This window comes from Penicillium crustosum, assembly GCF_028827405.1.
Source record: "Penicillium crustosum strain IBT 35664 chromosome Unknown utg000004l_segment0_segment0, whole genome shotgun sequence".
Taxonomy (NCBI): Eukaryota; Fungi; Ascomycota; class Eurotiomycetes; order Eurotiales; family Aspergillaceae; genus Penicillium; species Penicillium crustosum.
Window position 1 is genome coordinate 1,149,855 of NW_026623125.1, and position 18,166 is coordinate 1,168,020.

General features: G+C 47.8%; 3 protein-coding genes across 3 annotated transcripts; all 3 read right to left on the minus strand.

Moving 5' to 3' along the window:
• Window positions 1–261: 261 nt before the first annotated feature.
• On the minus strand, window positions 262–2,263 carry zfpA (uncharacterized protein; the record flags this gene model as incomplete). The annotated part of the gene is made up of 2 exons (XM_056877229.1): window positions 262–1,565; window positions 1,777–2,263. 2 exons carry the CDS (start codon window positions 2,261–2,263, stop codon window positions 262–264), a joined length of 1,791 nt encoding a protein of 596 aa, XP_056725809.1.
• Window positions 2,264–14,498: 12,235 nt separating this feature from the next.
• On the minus strand, window positions 14,499–16,286 carry N7487_009500 (beta-N-acetylhexosaminidase; the record flags this gene model as incomplete). The annotated part of the gene is made up of 1 exon (XM_056877230.1): window positions 14,499–16,286. The coding sequence occupies one exon, from the start codon at window positions 16,284–16,286 to the stop codon at window positions 14,499–14,501; it is 1,788 nt and encodes a 595-aa protein (XP_056725810.1).
• Window positions 16,287–16,722: 436 nt separating this feature from the next.
• Window positions 16,723–17,661, minus strand: N7487_009501 (dihydrodipicolinate synthase family protein; the record flags this gene model as incomplete). Its single annotated transcript, XM_056877231.1, has 1 exon — window positions 16,723–17,661. One exon carries the CDS (start codon window positions 17,659–17,661, stop codon window positions 16,723–16,725), a length of 939 nt encoding a protein of 312 aa, XP_056725811.1.
• Between the last annotated feature and the right edge of the window lie 505 nt (window positions 17,662–18,166).

The window sequence follows — 18,166 nt, forward strand, 5'->3', positions numbered from 1 at the left end:
TAGTGTCTTGATAGGATCCCGACCAGCAGGATCTGGTATACAGGCATATAAGACCAGCCTGAAGACAAGACAGAAAAGCAAAAGTCATTCAAACATGTCAATCCCAAGGTATCATCCATAATCCGCACTCGGACAAATCGCTCATCAAGACGCCACTGCTGTACGGAAATATGAGACAGAAAAATAGACACGAAGGGGAGAAGGAAGATAGGGAGTAGGGAGTAATAAGGAGTAAAGGGGGGAAACACAAAAGGAAGTCGTTTAAGCCATTAATTCATTGAGGGAAATCTCATCATCGTGGGACAGTTCCGGTAATAGCATCGCCGGCTGACCCATAATATGAGGCGAAGGACCGTTCATCCAAGGACCACGTTCCTCCTCGGTGGCACTCAGCACACCCTCGGCACGCTTCATCGTCTCGACATCCAGATCAGTGACGTAGGCATCACGGTTGGTGCCATCGCCCGCCCCACCGGGGAGTCTGAGACGGACCTCGAACTCGTTATTGAGCATCATCTCATCTTTCCACAGACGGCGTTGGCCATCAAAGACACACAGAACACGCTTCTTGGTCTTCATGCTGCCACCGGGGCATCCCCAAGACTGCGGGTAGTTGCCGCGGTTATTGCGGCGACGGGTTGGGACAGTGCGGGGGGCCTTGGAGGAATTCTTGGAGACGGCATTGCCGGAGCCGATGATAGGTCGGGAGGCAGGGATGTTGCCCTTTGATGATCTGGGCTTGGTCTTCAAACCGCGCCAGTTGGAAGGGTCATGGGTATCGTCGTCATCTTGGTCTTCATAATCGTCGAATTGGTCGACCGGGCCAGGCGCGTCAAGTAGTTGGTGCTTCTCCATAGTCTTTTTGACCTCCTCGTCGGAAGCGACCTCTGCCAGACGCTGCTGGTTGATGGCCTCCGAGGGCTCTTCTTGCTGCACAACGCGGAGGACACAGTCGTCCAGATGCTCGTAGAAGTCCTGCGCGTTGCTGAAGGTCGATGAACAGGTTGAGCACTTTCCTGTTGCGTCGGGGCTGTAGTTGGTGCCCTTCTTCGTTGCCCCGGGGCTGCGCTTCCGGCAGTTTGGTGGGGTCTGTTCAACACCGTGAACGGAGGTCAAGTGACGCTTGAAGACATCGGCGCGATTGAAGCTCTTTTCCGCGGGGGAGCCGGAGCCCGGGCAGAAACCGCATACCATGGTCCCTTTGTAGTGGGTGAGGGTGTGGCGGTTCTTGTCGTACTTGCGGGCGAAGCCCTTGATGTGGTATTCGCAGTTCAGGATTGGGCACTTCTCGGGTCGCTCAGACTGGTGAGTCAGCATGTGGGCTTTCAGGTCTTTGAAGACTCTGCCACAGTCAGGGTGTGGGCAGCGGCCTTTTTCTTTGATATCTTCGTCAGGCTCGATGCTGCTAAGAGCCGGGCTGTGTTGCGAGCGTCGGGAATGAATTGATGAGATGGACGATCGTCGATCATAGATCGACAGGGGTCGTGAATGCGACCTGTGTGGGACCATGAGGGGAGATGGTCCAGTGTGTTGTAATGGGTGTGAGTGTGGGGAGGTGTGATGGTCTGCGTTGTCATTATATGGGAGAGGCGACGGGGCGGGGGGAGTGAGACATGTAATTGGGTGGAACGTTTGAGTAAGAAGAGGTGGGTTGGTCGGGATATGAGATAGTCGGGGTGATTCCAGGTGCTTGTTGCGCCGGCTGGATCAATGAGGGATCTGGTATGCATTGTCAGTACAACAGACAGCTTTTGCGATTGAGTATCAAAACTTTACCGACAAAAGGGTCCGGGAACTTTTCTTGGTAGGGCATTTCCATTTCCAACGTACTTCCCATGTACTCCTGAGAGAAAAGGTCGTTCATCACTGCGGCTGGCAAACCCAATCCGTGGTTCGTATTCACCCAGTTCTCCTGGAAGGCATGCGCGGTTCCTGAGTATGGTGATCCCATTGCCGAAGAGGATGCGCTAGCAATGGACTGTCCTGAGGCAGCAGACCCGGTGGGAATATATGGCTCAGCAGAGTGAGAGGCAGAAATTGAAGGGGGTGTGGCTGGTATAGAAGAAAAATATGTAGGATTTTGCAGATCTGCAGACTCCAACAAAGGGTGGGTATCGTAGTACGAATTGGAAGTATGGGACATCTCATGGCCTTGTGTGTAGTTGGAAAGACTCTCAACGGGAAAAGAGAACATAGAGGGGTCCATGGTCATGGGATCGAAGTATGGAAGTTGTTTAGGCCTGGTAGCTTCAAGGGCCATCATCTTGGGTCGAGCGTGGAAAGGGAAGAGAGTGAAATCGGTGTGGGATTCAAAGCTCGTCATCTCCTTGATTAAACAATGCAATGCGCGATGGCGATCCTAGACACAAAAAAAAAAAATAGTCAGTACATGCTATTTCAGAGGATTGCAATTTTGCGACGTATGGACATACCGGTGATAAGGTTCCTGGGTGAGATCGCGGCCCGCTCGGCTAACCAAAGACACCGACCACGAAAATGAGGCAACGTGCGCAATTGACAGAGAGAATAGGGTCTCATGCAAGGAGGTAAGGAGGTACACTGTATCGCGAGGCAGGGAGGTCACATCCAAAATGAATGCAACTCCACAGACACGGGTAGTGAAGCAATGTCGATCGACAGAGAACAGTCGAGGGAGACAAGGTTTGATAAGCGTATTCCCGAAATGGTCGAAGACGAAGATTGCGCTAGATTGTCGAGTGCTATAAATTCATGACAGACTTGAGGGAGGGAAGAGAGGGTATTATAGATTATCAAAGAGAAGGAAGCATTGTCAAATGGTGACGATGGGCCCGCCGTACAGTAGTTAGTTATAGTCTTGTGTCTGGAAATTATATTTTTTGTATTTTTTATTTTTTTTTTAAAAAAAAAGGAAAAGAAAAAGGAAATTGAAAATTGAATTGAATTAAAAATGAAATGAAAAAATAAAAATAAAAAGTACTCCAGACTAAACAAAAAAAAGCAAATAATACATAAAACAATAAAATATAATATAATAATATAGTAGTAATATAATATCATACCATTACATACCGTATTTTTTTGGCACGAACCAGTTGAACGTGTTGGGGCTGTGAACAGGGACAGGGACACTTAGCGCCCATGCAGATAAATTTGGGACCCTCGGGCTATTATTACTATCTGCACATGGGAATCCTCGAACATGGGTCTATATCTGGTCTGGATATTATTCTATTATTCTCAAGTAGGTAATTACCGTCGATTAGTAATGTTGTACCTCTAGTTATCTACTCTAACCTCAGAGGATATTTCAAATCAAAGGAAGAGACTTGTGTACACACTATTTTGTACTATAGTATGCACGGTACCCCCGTACTCCATAGTTGTTTTGTCTAGGCCATCGGCCCAGCCTTCATCAGGCGCCCAATCTCTGCGATCCCGTCAATAGTCAATATATAACCCACTATATAGTCGTTATGGGTTCTGACAGCTCGCCTACCTTTATCCACTTTTGGCTCATTCCGCCCTACGAGATATGTACGATTTCTGAATGTTTATTCCGGAATTCCGGTGGAAGCAAATATTGGTTTTTCCCAAAGTACCTGCATTGAGATAGATCGTCCATCGTGCTCAGAAGAACCAAATTTGTCGATGGCGCATATTGAGATCCATGGATGAAAAGCAATTATAAAGTTACTGGTCCTTTTGCTTCGAAACCTCTGCAACACTAACACAAATTAGATTTTTGACGGGGATCAGGAGAAGCCTCCTGTCAGAAAGTCAACCGTTGCACGAGAATGAATTGCAATGTACGGAGTATAATAATGATTAATTGCTAATTTTCTTGTCATCGGCACCTCCGTTCTGCATAGTAGGTAGGGGCTCGCTCCTGTGGTCTTGGCGGCCCCTTTTCCCCCAGACCCTCTTTAGCCTCGTCACCCCGGTATGCATATACGCATATACGTGTGGACCAGCTTACCAGGGTATACGGAGGAGAATGGAAATCAACATCTTAAGGGGGGGAAATGTCTATCTTGTACTCTCCAAAAATGTTCTATCCCGCCAGTGCGGGTCAGACTACTCCATACCCGTCCAACTCTCTTTACATCAAATCATGGTGGAAGGAAGAGCGGGACTACAGGTTAGTATACAAGCATAAGGTAAGACAAGCAGAAAGTATAATGGACCAGATCTGGGGATGTACCCTTTTTCTGGGAGAACTAGCAAGCAAAAAAGAACAAGGATGAGTTTTGGGGATCTACGGAGTATGGAGTAAGAAAAGACGAGAAAGGACGGTACGGAGTACTCCGTACTATACATATAACACACAAATACAAATACAAATCGAAATTCCACGAGTTCGGTCGATCCGAGACGGGACCCCATTCATTTAGCGTCCCCCTCCATAACTCGGCAGGCCAGCCGCGTGCCCAGAGGGTGATTGGCTCATGTGTCACGACCCAATAAGAAATGAAATGAGAGATTCCTAACTCCCCTCCAATCAGATCCCTGAAATGCCTTCCGAGGACTTGGTGGGCATTCCTTAGGGCGGTCGATTGGGTGGGTTAGTGTCTGTTTCACACGCTATTCCTTATTAGTAACCATGGCAGGCGATCATTACAGCATGTTGTATCAAGATTGATTTTTTTTCTGGTAGTTCTCCTCGGATTTGCTCGGGCGCTGTACAAGAGCCGCATTCTTTTTGGTGATCGCGATTTGGCCTGCTTCATTTTGGTTGCCTTTTGTGCGATTTCCTAATTAGTAAATCAGGGCAGCAGTTCTCCCCTCCTTGTTGTATCTACAACTCACAGGATACTATTCATCTGTCACGACATACGTCGTATATCTACAGATAAATCTCGTATATCCCTTGATCACTGGGTGTTACATATCCGAAGAAAACTAATGGTGGGTCTGCCCAAAATGGATGGATGAATGTCAATCTATCATTATTTTTTTCCGGATGCACGGTGATAAAGTGACATTTCTCATTTTTAGGTCAAAATCGGAGATTCAATTGCTGATTAATATGGTTTTGATTATCAAGATCCCATCCCTTAATGTGCTGTTGACACAACAACACCGAGGTGATTAAAATACCACGAAAAGAGGACAGAATCTCGGCGCCTTGACCCTCCCCTCCGCATTTCCCACTGACCGTATTCATCTAGACTATCTACACTAATTACGCCATATAGCCCTAGCCGGTACAGGGGAAAAGTGCGAGCTGTCACTCGGAGTGTCCGTGTTTGGCACCAAAATACAACTAGCGCCACATATGCCTAAGCCACAGACCCATACGGGTCTGTCCCAATCATAAGCGAAAAAAGGCGTTCTTGGAATTCGTCACATAGCCAAACAACATAGGGAATTGTTGATCCACATCCCTGAAAATCAAGGCGCAGCTAGTTAGATTACACCGCTGACTGGGGGAGTTCGTATTTATCGGCGATCCCGGTGGTAAAACCCCCGTGCATATAATGGATCTATTCCCAGACTAGTTAACAGTCATGTATGCACAGTCTAAATTGTTAGATGCTAAACTGGGGGAATGAAGTCATATCCGGCCCGTGTGTTGGGTTTGACCGATTCTTTTACCCAGGTTTTGCGGGTTTGAAAGCCTTGGCCTAGTTAAACTGGCGGTCGGCATCTGGGGATTTGCCTTTCGCCCAGGCTTTGACATATGTACCTACCCGGGCAATGGGTTCATAATTGCAGATGCTAACTTACCGTTAACCATAATTATCCTAATGATGAATGGCTACGGAGTACTCCGTACCTCGTACAAAGATATGTCATATGTAACAAATAATTATCTTCACTGGTGATTTTCAACGTCCACGTCAAATATAAACCCAAAAAACGTCCCCAGGCGCGTCAGCCAGTCAGGACCAAGAAATGGCTGTTGATTAAGACTGTCACTCCTTCACACGTGTGATGGGGATATCCTACTTGATCCAATCGTTTATCGAATTTGCTATCCCCGTTTTCCTTTTGGCCCCCAACTTGTTAGATATTCCCGCTAAAACACTGAAACACATGTGAAGCCACGCAAGTGAATCCGACATTCCAGGCTCTTCTTTGCTTACGAGGATGATTAGAGAGTAGCCGAGATCCTGCCGTCACCACGGCATCGGGACCGCCGTATTCCCGCCCGCTTCCGGAACTGAGACTAGGCATGGCATATTGGCCCTAGTTAATTACTACTGAGATAACATGTATGCTAAATGGGAGCCCAGTCCGGCGACTCCGAAGACTTCCCCTGTAGGTCCACCATATCGAAATTAAAAACACGACAAGAAAAGAGGCTCTTAATTAGCCTTGATGCCACCCCTCCAAGATTGGTTGATGAGAGGTGCCCAATGCGTCAATGCTGGCGTTTGGGAAATGAGGTGCCAACCAATTTGGAAAATGTACCTGGGTATAGTTCAGGAGCCTCCGGTCCATGGTTGACTCGAACGGAACCATGGAACTGCCAACTTTCTTTTATCACGTTATCTTCCCGATGTCCAACCTTGGAAGGTTTCACCTGTTGAACTTGTTGTACCTACGGAGTACATTGGTACTTAGGTCCATATCTAGGTACTACCAACTTCAATATTTGTCATTTGTGCTCGGATCACCCTCGGACCAGCGACGATCTCCAGAGTGGCAAATGTCATCCCCCAGAGCTTGGTAATCCCCCAGTTTCGCGGTTTATCACCAAAACCCAAAACAGGTCCAAGAATAAACCAACTCTAAAGTAAGCGGTTAAACATCGCAGGTGCAGTAAAAATCCAAAAAATGCCACATGTAGGTTCTAATTTTCTAAACTCAGTCCACCACCGACCCTGAACCTACGCGGCCAACTACCGAGCCCAGAAGTTGAGCCTCTCATGCTATTCGCAGCATCGTACATACCAACTGCGGCCCTAAGCCTTACAGGGGGAGTGGGCAGGATGGGGGGTGGGTGGGGGGAGGTTTAATCCCTGCCCGCCCTCGTGGTGTTTCTAAAAACAGAAGTGAAACGGGGTGAAACAACCCGACGAGGAGAAGATCAACATCAATGAGGCGATCGTATATGCATAGACAACCCAGTCTGGTCTGGGGATTCCGGATAAGGCAGGTAAGTTTTTTTTAGGAGCACATGCAAGTGCACGCCATAAAAAACTAAACTATTTTGACGCATGTTTATTATTCTTATCTACATGGTTACATTTCTGGAGTTGGCAAAGTGGTCGGCGAAGTCATGGTTCATGGTTTATTTGGTCACCGCTGATAATCGTACAAACTTTGAATTTACCATACCACATCCATGCTTATTTCCATCCAGTCCTTCCTCGGTTGGTTTATATCTTTTTATTGTTTGGATGTAAACGTTTCGGACCCCAAATCTTGGCCATGTGTGTGGACAGGCTTGGTGGTCCCCACGAACGCCATTGTATTGTATAGCCCCTATCGGGTTTGTAATAAGCGCTTCACAAGTACTTGTATTATTGCGACTTTTTCCAACAATCGTCCCTCAACTGGTACAAAGAGGCCTATCCGGCATTTAGCGCTGTTGACTTGCCGATTCAAAGCAAACAATCCCTGCCGATCATCTAGTGCACGGTTAACATTTCCAACAACTACCAACTTGTTGGATTCTTGACCGTAACTTAATATCAGTCTGGTCGGTTCGGGATCCATTCGCCCGGTACGCAGTACTCGAGGGGTGTTTCAAGAAGCGATATTTGTAGATCTCAACCGCGCGCCACTAAATGACCAGACTTATTACAGGGTTATTCCTTGTCCATAAATTAAAAATTTGCTAAAAACCACCAGGGATCCCTTGTAAGCTGTACGACAGAATGGTCGCGACTGCGCCATGTCATCAAAAAAAATATATCACCAACATACTCGATTTCTCAACAATTCCAAGTTGAATCTATCCCCACGACTCTTCATCCATTCTCTATGGCCTAGATCCTACAGTTGGAAAGATCCACAATGCACTTTCAAAGTACAACAATGTATGGAGTACTCCGCCAGTACACAGCAGATGCAGCTTCCAACAGCGACTCCGACGATCCTAAGATCTAGACCTTCCTGCACTCTTCTTCTTGTGAATCCTTCGCCCCAACGTTGGGCGGCTCGAATTTCCCTCCTATCCATATCCACATCCACATCCTCCCCGTGCTCGCATTGCAGCCATATTCAAACCAACGCCCTCCCCGGGCCCAACTTATCATACCAACACCAACATCGCCCGGGCTTTGGCGCTAAGCGATGTGGAGATATGTACTGGAGTGGAGGCCGAGGGCACGGTGAGCCTCATTTTCCCTCGCCCTGTCCCGCGTTGTTCGGTGTCTTGTCAAATATGGAAGCGGGGCCGCTCCCAAACCTCGTATAGGTACATACTTCGCCCTACCTAGCCACCTTTGGCGCTTGGCGGGCTTTGAACGGTTAGGCTCGCATGCTCTCCAACATTATGGTACAATAGTATGTACTATAATACCCGATTTATGTACTCGGTAGTCACTTCCCTCGGATCTGACTGGATTTTCCCGGCGGAAACGGACCGGAGGGTGGAGCGGTCTATGCTTTCCACCCGGGTGGACTTGGTGGGGACATATTTTGTTCACGTGGTAAGGGCGGGATATGAGGATATCTGTGCTATTGCTAGTTTCTGTTTAGTTTGGAACATAGTACAAATTAGACTGGGGTTATATAATATAGGGGAATAATCACCAGAGTGCAGTCTCCACAGGATTAAGATATTATCCCGAGAGGGTATTCAGAAGGTTTGGTGTTAATACTAGTTTCACTACAAAGTATTGATTGCGACATTACAGGTCATACCGCTGCCCAAAGCCGATATGTTTGTCTGGTGAACGGGAACCCGGGTCATAGGTACTCTATGCGGGGTACTTGAGCACCATTTACTCCGGCGATCTTGATCTTGGTTCGACCAATGTTATCGCGGGACCTACCCAGGTGGTCTGCGTAGGATATCTCTATCTCTGTAAGGGGATTCAAAATGAAGAATGGCATATTAGCCCCATTACTGCTCTATCTAAATCACCCCGACCCAAAAGCTTTTCCTATCTGCCAACGATCTGCCTATCAGCACCCCTGCAAATAGGGGCGTCAGGGGGTGTCACGGGCGACACCCCTGCATGGGGACTTAAGAATGGGTGACATGCGCAATTCAGTGTACCTACTCTAAAACTAACACAATATATACATACGTTATCTTCTACGAACCAGGGATCTCCCTGTCTGTCTCACCACCGCGCGACGCACGTGAAATCACGAAATTCAGACTGTACTATTGGTCCCATCCCCAAGCAAGGCCAGCCAAGGTAAGTTGCTGTGCTGTGGGCGCGGTCCGATCCTCTCGCTCCACGGTTCCATGTGGTTGGGACATGATTATCACTTCATGTGGGACTGCAACATTAACTTTTAAGAAGCAAAGACAAATACGAATGTCCTTCAGTATGTCGGTAGTCTATCCAAAAGTATATACTCCGTATGTTCCTAATCAGGATGCTTGGTTAGGTTTATTGCTAAACAAGGTTAAATGCGGGTAAGACAGGGATGTTGATCATCCTAATCTCGGTAATTGCGAGGTGAGTTGGGTGATTCAAACCAGTTTATACGTAATTGTGTGGCTCCTGTTCTTTACTTTCAAAACATCCGTCCTACGCCTGTCATATTCGTAATTCTTTACTCCTCCCGAGGTCGTTTCCAGATGCGACCACCTCAATGATAGCGTCACCCGGGCTCCGATCGACGTGTTCGCAGGTTTTGGGTGTTCGCCTAGGAGGGGTAAAACACATCCAATCATCCGCCTACGTGCCGGGCCACTGACGACACAATCTATGCAAGATTAACTTTCGGAAAGGGGGCCAAGCTATTAGTCCCAGTCGAATGTAGAGTCAGTCACCCGCCGACCAAACCCGAACCTGATTCAGTTCCTGGGGACTAGTTTCTGGTACTGGTTATCGTCGATCAAAGAATCTGGCCTTTTGCTATTTTTCCATTTGTGCTTGTGCATACAGCATATCCAATCACTTCTATCCAATTATTTCTCGCTGGCCATACAGTGTCTGTCACGCCGCTCGGGGTGAAGTTTCCCCAATTTACTCCATACTAGGCTATACATCGTACCCACAGACTCGAATATGGGGTTGTTCTTTAGATTAGAGCTAAGATCTAATCATCTGATCTCTGATTTCTGTATGGGTGTCACAGCCAACCAAAGAGGGATATATTGGGGACATCTTTTAACCCCGTGATAAACTCGAGGGAAGGGGGTCACACTGTGCCACCTGTGGCCGAGGCAGATGCATTTGGAGAAGTGTTGGCAGGTCCGAGAGTAGATTGATAGCATATCCTGCGTATCTTGTTCTAAATTAATTTACTAGGGAGGTCCCCGAGGTGATATTCCCTGCATGTGCTGTTGATTACCTGTACCTAGAATCACTCCTTTGCTCCCCTTTCGAGTATCGCGTGTAGACAATCAATATATTGTATAGGATGAGAACAAAAAGATGAAATAACTAGTCAAGCCACAGTAATCTAATCGAGTATCCGTCAATTTCGGCATGGACGCAATAGGCAGGAGGGTCTTGTCGCATATGCACGATCCAGATCAACTATACCTATGGAGTATGCCTCATCAAATCAATTCTGAGATTCCCCTATCCTACCACCCTAATGATCGACACCTATTGCACGGGATCTCGGGAAGCAGATGGTATGAATGCTGTCAATTCCGGATATACATATCCCAAGCCCCGATCGGGTTTATAATGTTTTTGATTGGATACATCACAGAATCCACCCATTTAATCAAAATTTGGATCTGTCATCTCTGATCTTAACTTGGCATGTCGATCCCGAATAAAAGCGAAGCGAAACTGTGATTTAATGTAAAATTTATGCGAAGGATTCACTAGCAATAATTATGTGGATCATACATCTCCACTCAAAGATACGTGTTTATCCCAATTGTGTTTTGACTTAGCTTTACCTAGCTTTACAAGTCTTTACGGTACAAAAGTCGACTGTGCCACAATGAAAGAAGCAAACCGAAGCCAAAAGAAGCAAAAAAATCCAATCCCCATCCACTAACCCTCTCCCCCCACCTCACTAGCCACTCTTCCCGTCCTATGGGGGAGCCCTTTCGCTCTCCCCGAAGATGACGCAACGATCCTCTACTCCACTCATTGAGGCGGTGTTACGATCTTCTTTTTCTATGACGTTGGGTAACACTAAGGATGCCACTCGCAGTCCACAATTAATTTATGTGGAAATCGGGCGCTCCGGACGTAACTGGTAGGAAAATTGTCTCGAGTCTTTGCATTCGTTTTCGGATCTGCGCCCGCGTGCATCCCGAGGTTCGTATCTGCATCTGTTTCGCTGGAAATATAGGGCGCAGACAGAAACCCGGGTGCAATTGGTCTGGGCGCGCGGGACGAGCATGCGGAAGGTGTGGGTGTGGTAGGACGAGCTCCTCTGGTGGATCATCTAGTAGGGTTAGACCTACCACCCAGGTTTACATAGGGTGCATCGTATACTGTCGATCAGGTTTTTGGTTGGGATTAGGTTCTATAGTTTGGCGATCACATAGCTCGGCATATGCAGATGTAGATGCACCTGGGTTGGTGGTGTGGTGCTGCAGCGTCTGTCTGGCCTTTACTTTCACCCGGTAGACTGGGGGTGTAGGAGGGGTATATGGACGTGGTCAGGCACCCCTATGATAACCCTGGAATTGAGACTTGTGGCGTACATCGAGCAGGTACATATACTCTGAGTGTAAGGTGTGAGTTGATTTGTGGGGGATCTTCATAGGCTGAGCTCGGTCCGCTGCTTATGTTGGGTTTTATACGATGTATACCCGGGCAGCCCGCAGGCATCGCCCATGCTCCTTGGGGTTGTGCTAAGCAGGTTGGATGTTAAGGGTCAACGGTACCCGGTTTGTAGCATGGAATATCTGTATGTTCTGTTTTGGCTAGTGCCTTGCCTCGAGTCGGGGTCCCGATTTAATTTGGTATCTCGAACACGTCTGTAATATATGCAGACTCAAAGTGGTAGAATACCATTTGCCAAAATTCGATATAGACGTGCCTAGACCACATGTACATCGGACGACAAGGTTAACTTCTAGAAGGACTCCCATGCAATGTCGAGACAGTCCCGGCGGGCTTTACAAGCAATACATACATACGCACGTCAGAATCGACCAGGATATGTCATGAAACACTCTCACACACCAGGGAACTACCATGTAGATGCAAATTGCCGCAAATTCTCCGCAGTCCTATCAGAAGCACAGTTCCAGATTTGTCGTTCTTAAAAACACGAGACTTTCTATTTGGTCGTGGGCCACGCCCGCGACCAGACTTGCCTGGTTTTTGGGGTCAATGCTGTGTAACAACTAACCAAGGCGAGAAGGTATGGGAGTTAACGTAAGATTAAGGTCTATTAGCAATTTGTAATGGCTGTCAGCGAATAAACTTTTGTTGTTAACCATCTCGATATATATTTTCGACCATTTCGTTTTGATATATATTGCAAAGGAGTAACCTCAATCCAACCCCCATCTCAACGCCCTAGCCACTAATATTATATGATATACCAGACATGCATTATACGAACCCGCACCACCGCATGAAACACAAGCCAAGAACAAATAATAGGAAAAGGACCCCGATCCACGTTGAAACACGACTGTGATACAGAAACCTATTTCGCCCTTGAACCCACGTCACGTAAGACGTAAACCATACCTAAAGTCAAAGCCAAAGACAGACGATTATACTTACCAAAAACTTCTATTTTCAAATGTAACATATCCTGAAATAAAGTACCTACAAGACTAACTCAAACAAGCCCATCCCCAGGGTAGAAGATTACTTCCTCCAAAGCGTCCATATTAACCGAACATCAACACCTCATCCAATCTATTAACATGAACACCCGGTTACGCAGAGCAACCGCGTGTCTGTACTCCCCCTCCATATATAAATATGCGAGATCAGTTTCCGATCTACTCGCACAGCGAACCATGGAAGCATCGGTACTTATTTGTATGGACACATGATATGTAGAAGCCAGGATTGTACCCGAATATCCCCGACAAAGAATGTAAATAGGTACAAGATGCAAAACGCAAAGAAGGCAAATTTAACTGATTCCAAATTACGATACAAAAAATGGAGATAAAGCAATATTTCCCAGGTCAAACCTATATAAATCACCGTTCTAGCCCGCAATCCAAAACATGACCCCAGAACAAGAACCATCGCCACAAATTACCACGTGTATCACGAACCCCTGCCAAACAAAAAGAAAATTAAAAAAGATAATCATTCACCCACTCCCCTGTTTCTCCTCAATCCACCAATTTGTCATTCCCAGCGCCCATCTGTGCAACATATGTCCGTTGCTTTCTGCATGTACATGTACGTGCACATGTGAACAACCCCTCAAAATACCCCTCCAAACCCCACCCCAGCTCAGCCCGGTCTGAATCGACATGCTGGGTTTCGAGTTTGGGCTTCGAGCAGGGTTGTTGGAATGGGCTGGTTTGCTCCGAGGGGGCGGTACTGGACTTTGTATATATTGTGGCAACACTTAATACATACACTGACACAGATACAGATACAGATGGTAAAGGAAAATAGAGTATAGCATGCCTTATGTACTTTTACCTTATACCTACATATTGCATATTACATATTACATATTAATACCGCAGGTACATTGTACATGGCAACCTTGGAATGCTCATGATATCATGTAATATCGATCCGACCTGCATGGAACACTTGTATTGCGTACTGCGTGCTCGAACGTGTGTATATTGATTGTACATAGTACATATTACATATTTCTACTTATAATTGCTACTTACATATATCTCCTTAACTACATGCCACATACTTACAACATACTACATACATGTGCTCCATCCCCCGTGCTACATGCATACTGCATACAACAAGCCCATCCCGAAGGCTATCTAGAGCCCGAGACGGGGCCGAGGGGTGAATTCCTAGACGAAGAGTTGCACGGCAGTTTTGATTCTGGGGGATTGGTTTGTGGAGGTTGGCTGGGTTGGGAAGAGGGGAGGGTCTGTGGGGTTTTATGAGTGGATGGTCTTGTAATCTCTTGGTTTGTTCAAATTAAGGGGGATTATCTTGGGGTGATGGGCGTGGGTAAATGGAAATGGAGATGGAGATGGAGATAGAGAGGGGAGAGGAGCTTGAAGTTGGGGCTGGGGTTTGGATTTTGATTCGGGCTGGGGGAGGGGGTTTGGTGCCTGATTTGCATTGGGTATGGATTTGATGCATGAGAGGCGTTGATGTGAGGCGTTGAGTACATTGGATCAGCTACTGGATCAGCTACTGCTGTCGATTAAATGTGGAGGCGAAATGGTACACTAAATAGAACATGTGTATCAAAGAAGAAATTCCAATGGTATTGGGTATCGTAGACTAAGTATATACAGTAAAAAGGGAAGTTCACTATAAGCCCCACTCAAACCACAATCAAGAGATGATGGTCTGGTTTTTATAATAGTCGCAAGCATGAGGGTGCTGCAGACAATATTTGGGCACAAGAGCAGTAGCCATAACACCATTGGCAACGAGGTATTCACGGAAGTTCAGCAGACGCTGAGTCATGAGGTTGGTACGCTTTCTGCCCGCAGCATCACGGTTACCAGACCAGACAAGCTCACCCAGCGCAGCAGCGCGAGGCCAGAACGCGCTGGAGATGGTCACATCGTCAATCTGCTCCGACCACAAAGGAGCCTCAGCGCCGATGACGTGTTTCGCCTCGGAGGCAGTGAGATTGGTCAGGAAATCGTAGTCATAAATTCGCTGCCAGGTCTTGTAGGGTGCGCACCAGCTGCCACCGCTGCCACCGTAGTTGAAGGTCACGCCGCCGGCAGTGTTGCTCTGCTCGTTGTAGCGGGGGTCGTTGGTGATGGCACCGCCGTGGCCGCAGTCGAGGTAGAGGAAATCGGAGGTGGAAACAACAACGTCGTAGCCGGCCGAGGTGAGCTTCTTGATGTTACCATCGCCGGCGTTCCAGGTCTGCATGACGACGTCTTTGGGAACATCGTGGGCGCTCTCAGTTGCGACGACAATGTCTTCCCACATCATGAGACGGCGGTGGTCGCCAACACCGCGGAAGATGGGTAAAGAGTGGTCAACCCAGTACTGACTAAGGTCATTATAGGTGCGCGAGGGATCCTCGGCAAACCACTTGGTGATGTGACTGCTGAAGTTATAGCAGTTGGGCTGGATCTCGTCGGCACCAACGTGGAAGAAGTTGTCGCTGAATATACTGGACAATTCCTCGTAGACATCCTTGACTACTTCGTAGGTCTTGGGATAGATAATATCGAGCTGGCCGGGGTTCGGCTCGACAGCGGTGTGTTCCGACCACACGTCGTTTGACCACCAGGAATTGGCACAAGCTACGATTTCCGGGTCAACCTGTTGCCAACCTGAGGCAGAGTGGCCGGGCATGTCGACCTCGGGGATGACGCGGACACCTCGCTCGCTGGCGTAGGTAACCACGCGACGCATGTCTTCCTCTGTGTAGATTTCACGGGGCGAGTAGGCATCCTTGGTCATCTCGGGGTAGGAGCTCATCTGCATGGGCCACGACTGAGCATCGTCCAAGTGCCAGTGGAGAACGTTCAGCTTGGACAGAGCCATACCGTCGATCTGCTCGAGGATCTTGCGAACAGTGATGAAGTTACGGCCAGTGTCCATCATGATACCACGATGGGGGTACAACGGGGCATCCTTGATCTTAACGGGCTGTTCAACGATCAAGCCACCCTTACCATCTGAGATGATAATCTGCTGCAGGGTGGTGAAGGCATGCAATACACCCCAGACCGTCTGAGCATTGATCTGAATGCCGCCATTGGCCACCACCAGTGTATAGGATTCATCCACGCCATGTTGGAGATCGACATCGTTATCCACCACATGGACATCAACGTTGCGGGCTACCGAGGGCGCGCGTTTGGCCTTGGAGGTAGGAGTGGAGACAGGGGTCGCGGTAGGGAAGGCTGGGTAGGAGACGATAGGGGCTTCAACGGCAGCAGGAACCCATTGCAGGGTAGTGATGGTTGTCCATGCTCGCTCCCAAGCTTGAGTGACAATAAAAGAGTGACTACCGTTCAAGTGCAAGTGGTTGACTTGAATTGGACCGGAGGATCCCCAGGTGATGTTACGGGGAGCCGGAAGTGGATTCACTTGGACAGCGGAAACAGCCGTTAGGGCCCCGAGCGCACTCAGGACAGAGGCGAACTTCATGTTGATGAGTTGAGCGATGATGAGAAAAAGAATAAGTGAAACCAGGAGATAACCAGACCTATTTATGTTCAGTTTCATTGCCGATCCTTCCATCGGAATGTGTCTTGGATGCAACCTGGGGAAGATGGAGATCGGGAAAACAAACAAACAACTCCCTTGTTACATTGCATCTATCACTAAACAGTCACTAAACCAAGTCAAGTCAATCAGTTTCAAACTTAAATGGGAAAATTAAAAGAGGAGAAAAGTGCTACGTCTATATGCAACTTCAACTTGTCTGATAACACGATGGACATGACACGTTAAAAAGAGGGGGAAGGCGACGGAAATGGCACAGTCACACTGTCGATCTACCCGTGGACAACTTATCAACCTCCAAACTTGGAAAGTAACATAAATCTCAGATCGAAGGTATCATTTAATCTATTTATCTATATTAGACCGTCTCCAACGACTTTTCCAACTCCATACCCTCCCGGAACTCCTCCTTAATGGCCGCCGCCTCCTTATCAGAGGGCACGACACACGGCCGTCGAGGAAGACCACCATACCCACGGTATGATTGCAGACCAGTCTTAACAGCGATAAATCCACCATGGATAGCAGCCCAGTCAGCGCGCGCAACAATAGCCTGCACCTTCTGCGCCTCCTGAATTTTGCCAGCACGATACAACTCCATCAGACGCACACACGAGCGAGGAATCATATTAGCCGTTCCACCAATAATGCCCGCCCCACCAGCAATAAGCGTCTGAAGCGTGAAATCGGCTGAACCACCAAAAGTCAAGAAATCAGGCTTCGCCGCCGCAACACGAGCAAGCTTACCCGTGTTACCGCACGTGAGCTTGCAACCGATGATATTGGGGTGTTCGGCAAGCTTGACGATATCATCTGAGCTGAGATCAAGACCGGACTGCACGCCGGGGAAGTTGTAGATAAGAACAGGGATGGGTGAGGCATCGGCCACAGCCCGGAAGTGAGCGTGCAAGGCCTCGGTGCTGACGAGGGCCTTGTAGTAGCTGGGTGGGAGGACAAGGACAGCATCGGCGCCTGCAGCGCCAGAGTCCTGGCATAATTGGATTGTTTCACGGGTTGAAGCGGCACCGGTGCCGGCGATCACGGGCATGCTGGTGTAGCCGGCTGCGTCGACGGCGCGGCGGGTCGCGGCTGTGATGGCCTTGCGCTCTTCGCGATCTAGGTGCACGGCTTCGCCATTACTGCCCTGGGTTACTATGCCGGTAACCCCACTGCGGGCGAGGTAGACAGCGTGTTTCTCAACTGTTGCGAGGTCGACTTCTTCGTCGGGCTTGAAGAATGCTACGGTGGGGACGTAGACACCGTGGGGGAGGGGATTTCGGTTGGTTCCGTTGGTCATTTTGGAGGCGATAGATTCAGTCTATTGGGTTTGTTAGTACTTGTAAGTTTCTCTTCTTCTCCGGAGGTGTTCATACCAAATATCACTGGAGGAAGAATAAAGAGGATCAATATTGGCGGATCTACAGCTATTTAGCTAGAGATCTTCTTCCCCCACGTTCACCCCACTGGGTTTTTATGAATTAGCCGAGTGAATTTGCATTTGAAACTTGGCATCCATGCGTGGGTGATGCATTTCCATTCGGACATCATTTTCCCCCTCCCCCACGCTTTATGCGGGGTTGACTTCCGAGGTATATGATGGTACATGATGGTACTGGTAAACTACGGTTGGACTTTATATTTACTTATTTATTTCAATTAGGGTATTCTAGTTTCCTCTTTTTCTCTTTGGAGCACAAAATCGGTGAGATTTTGTGTGATGCCTTGTGCAACGATCTAGATATAATATATATATACTTCTGAATCTACTCAGAGCTATGTGATCACTACTATTACTAGTCAGG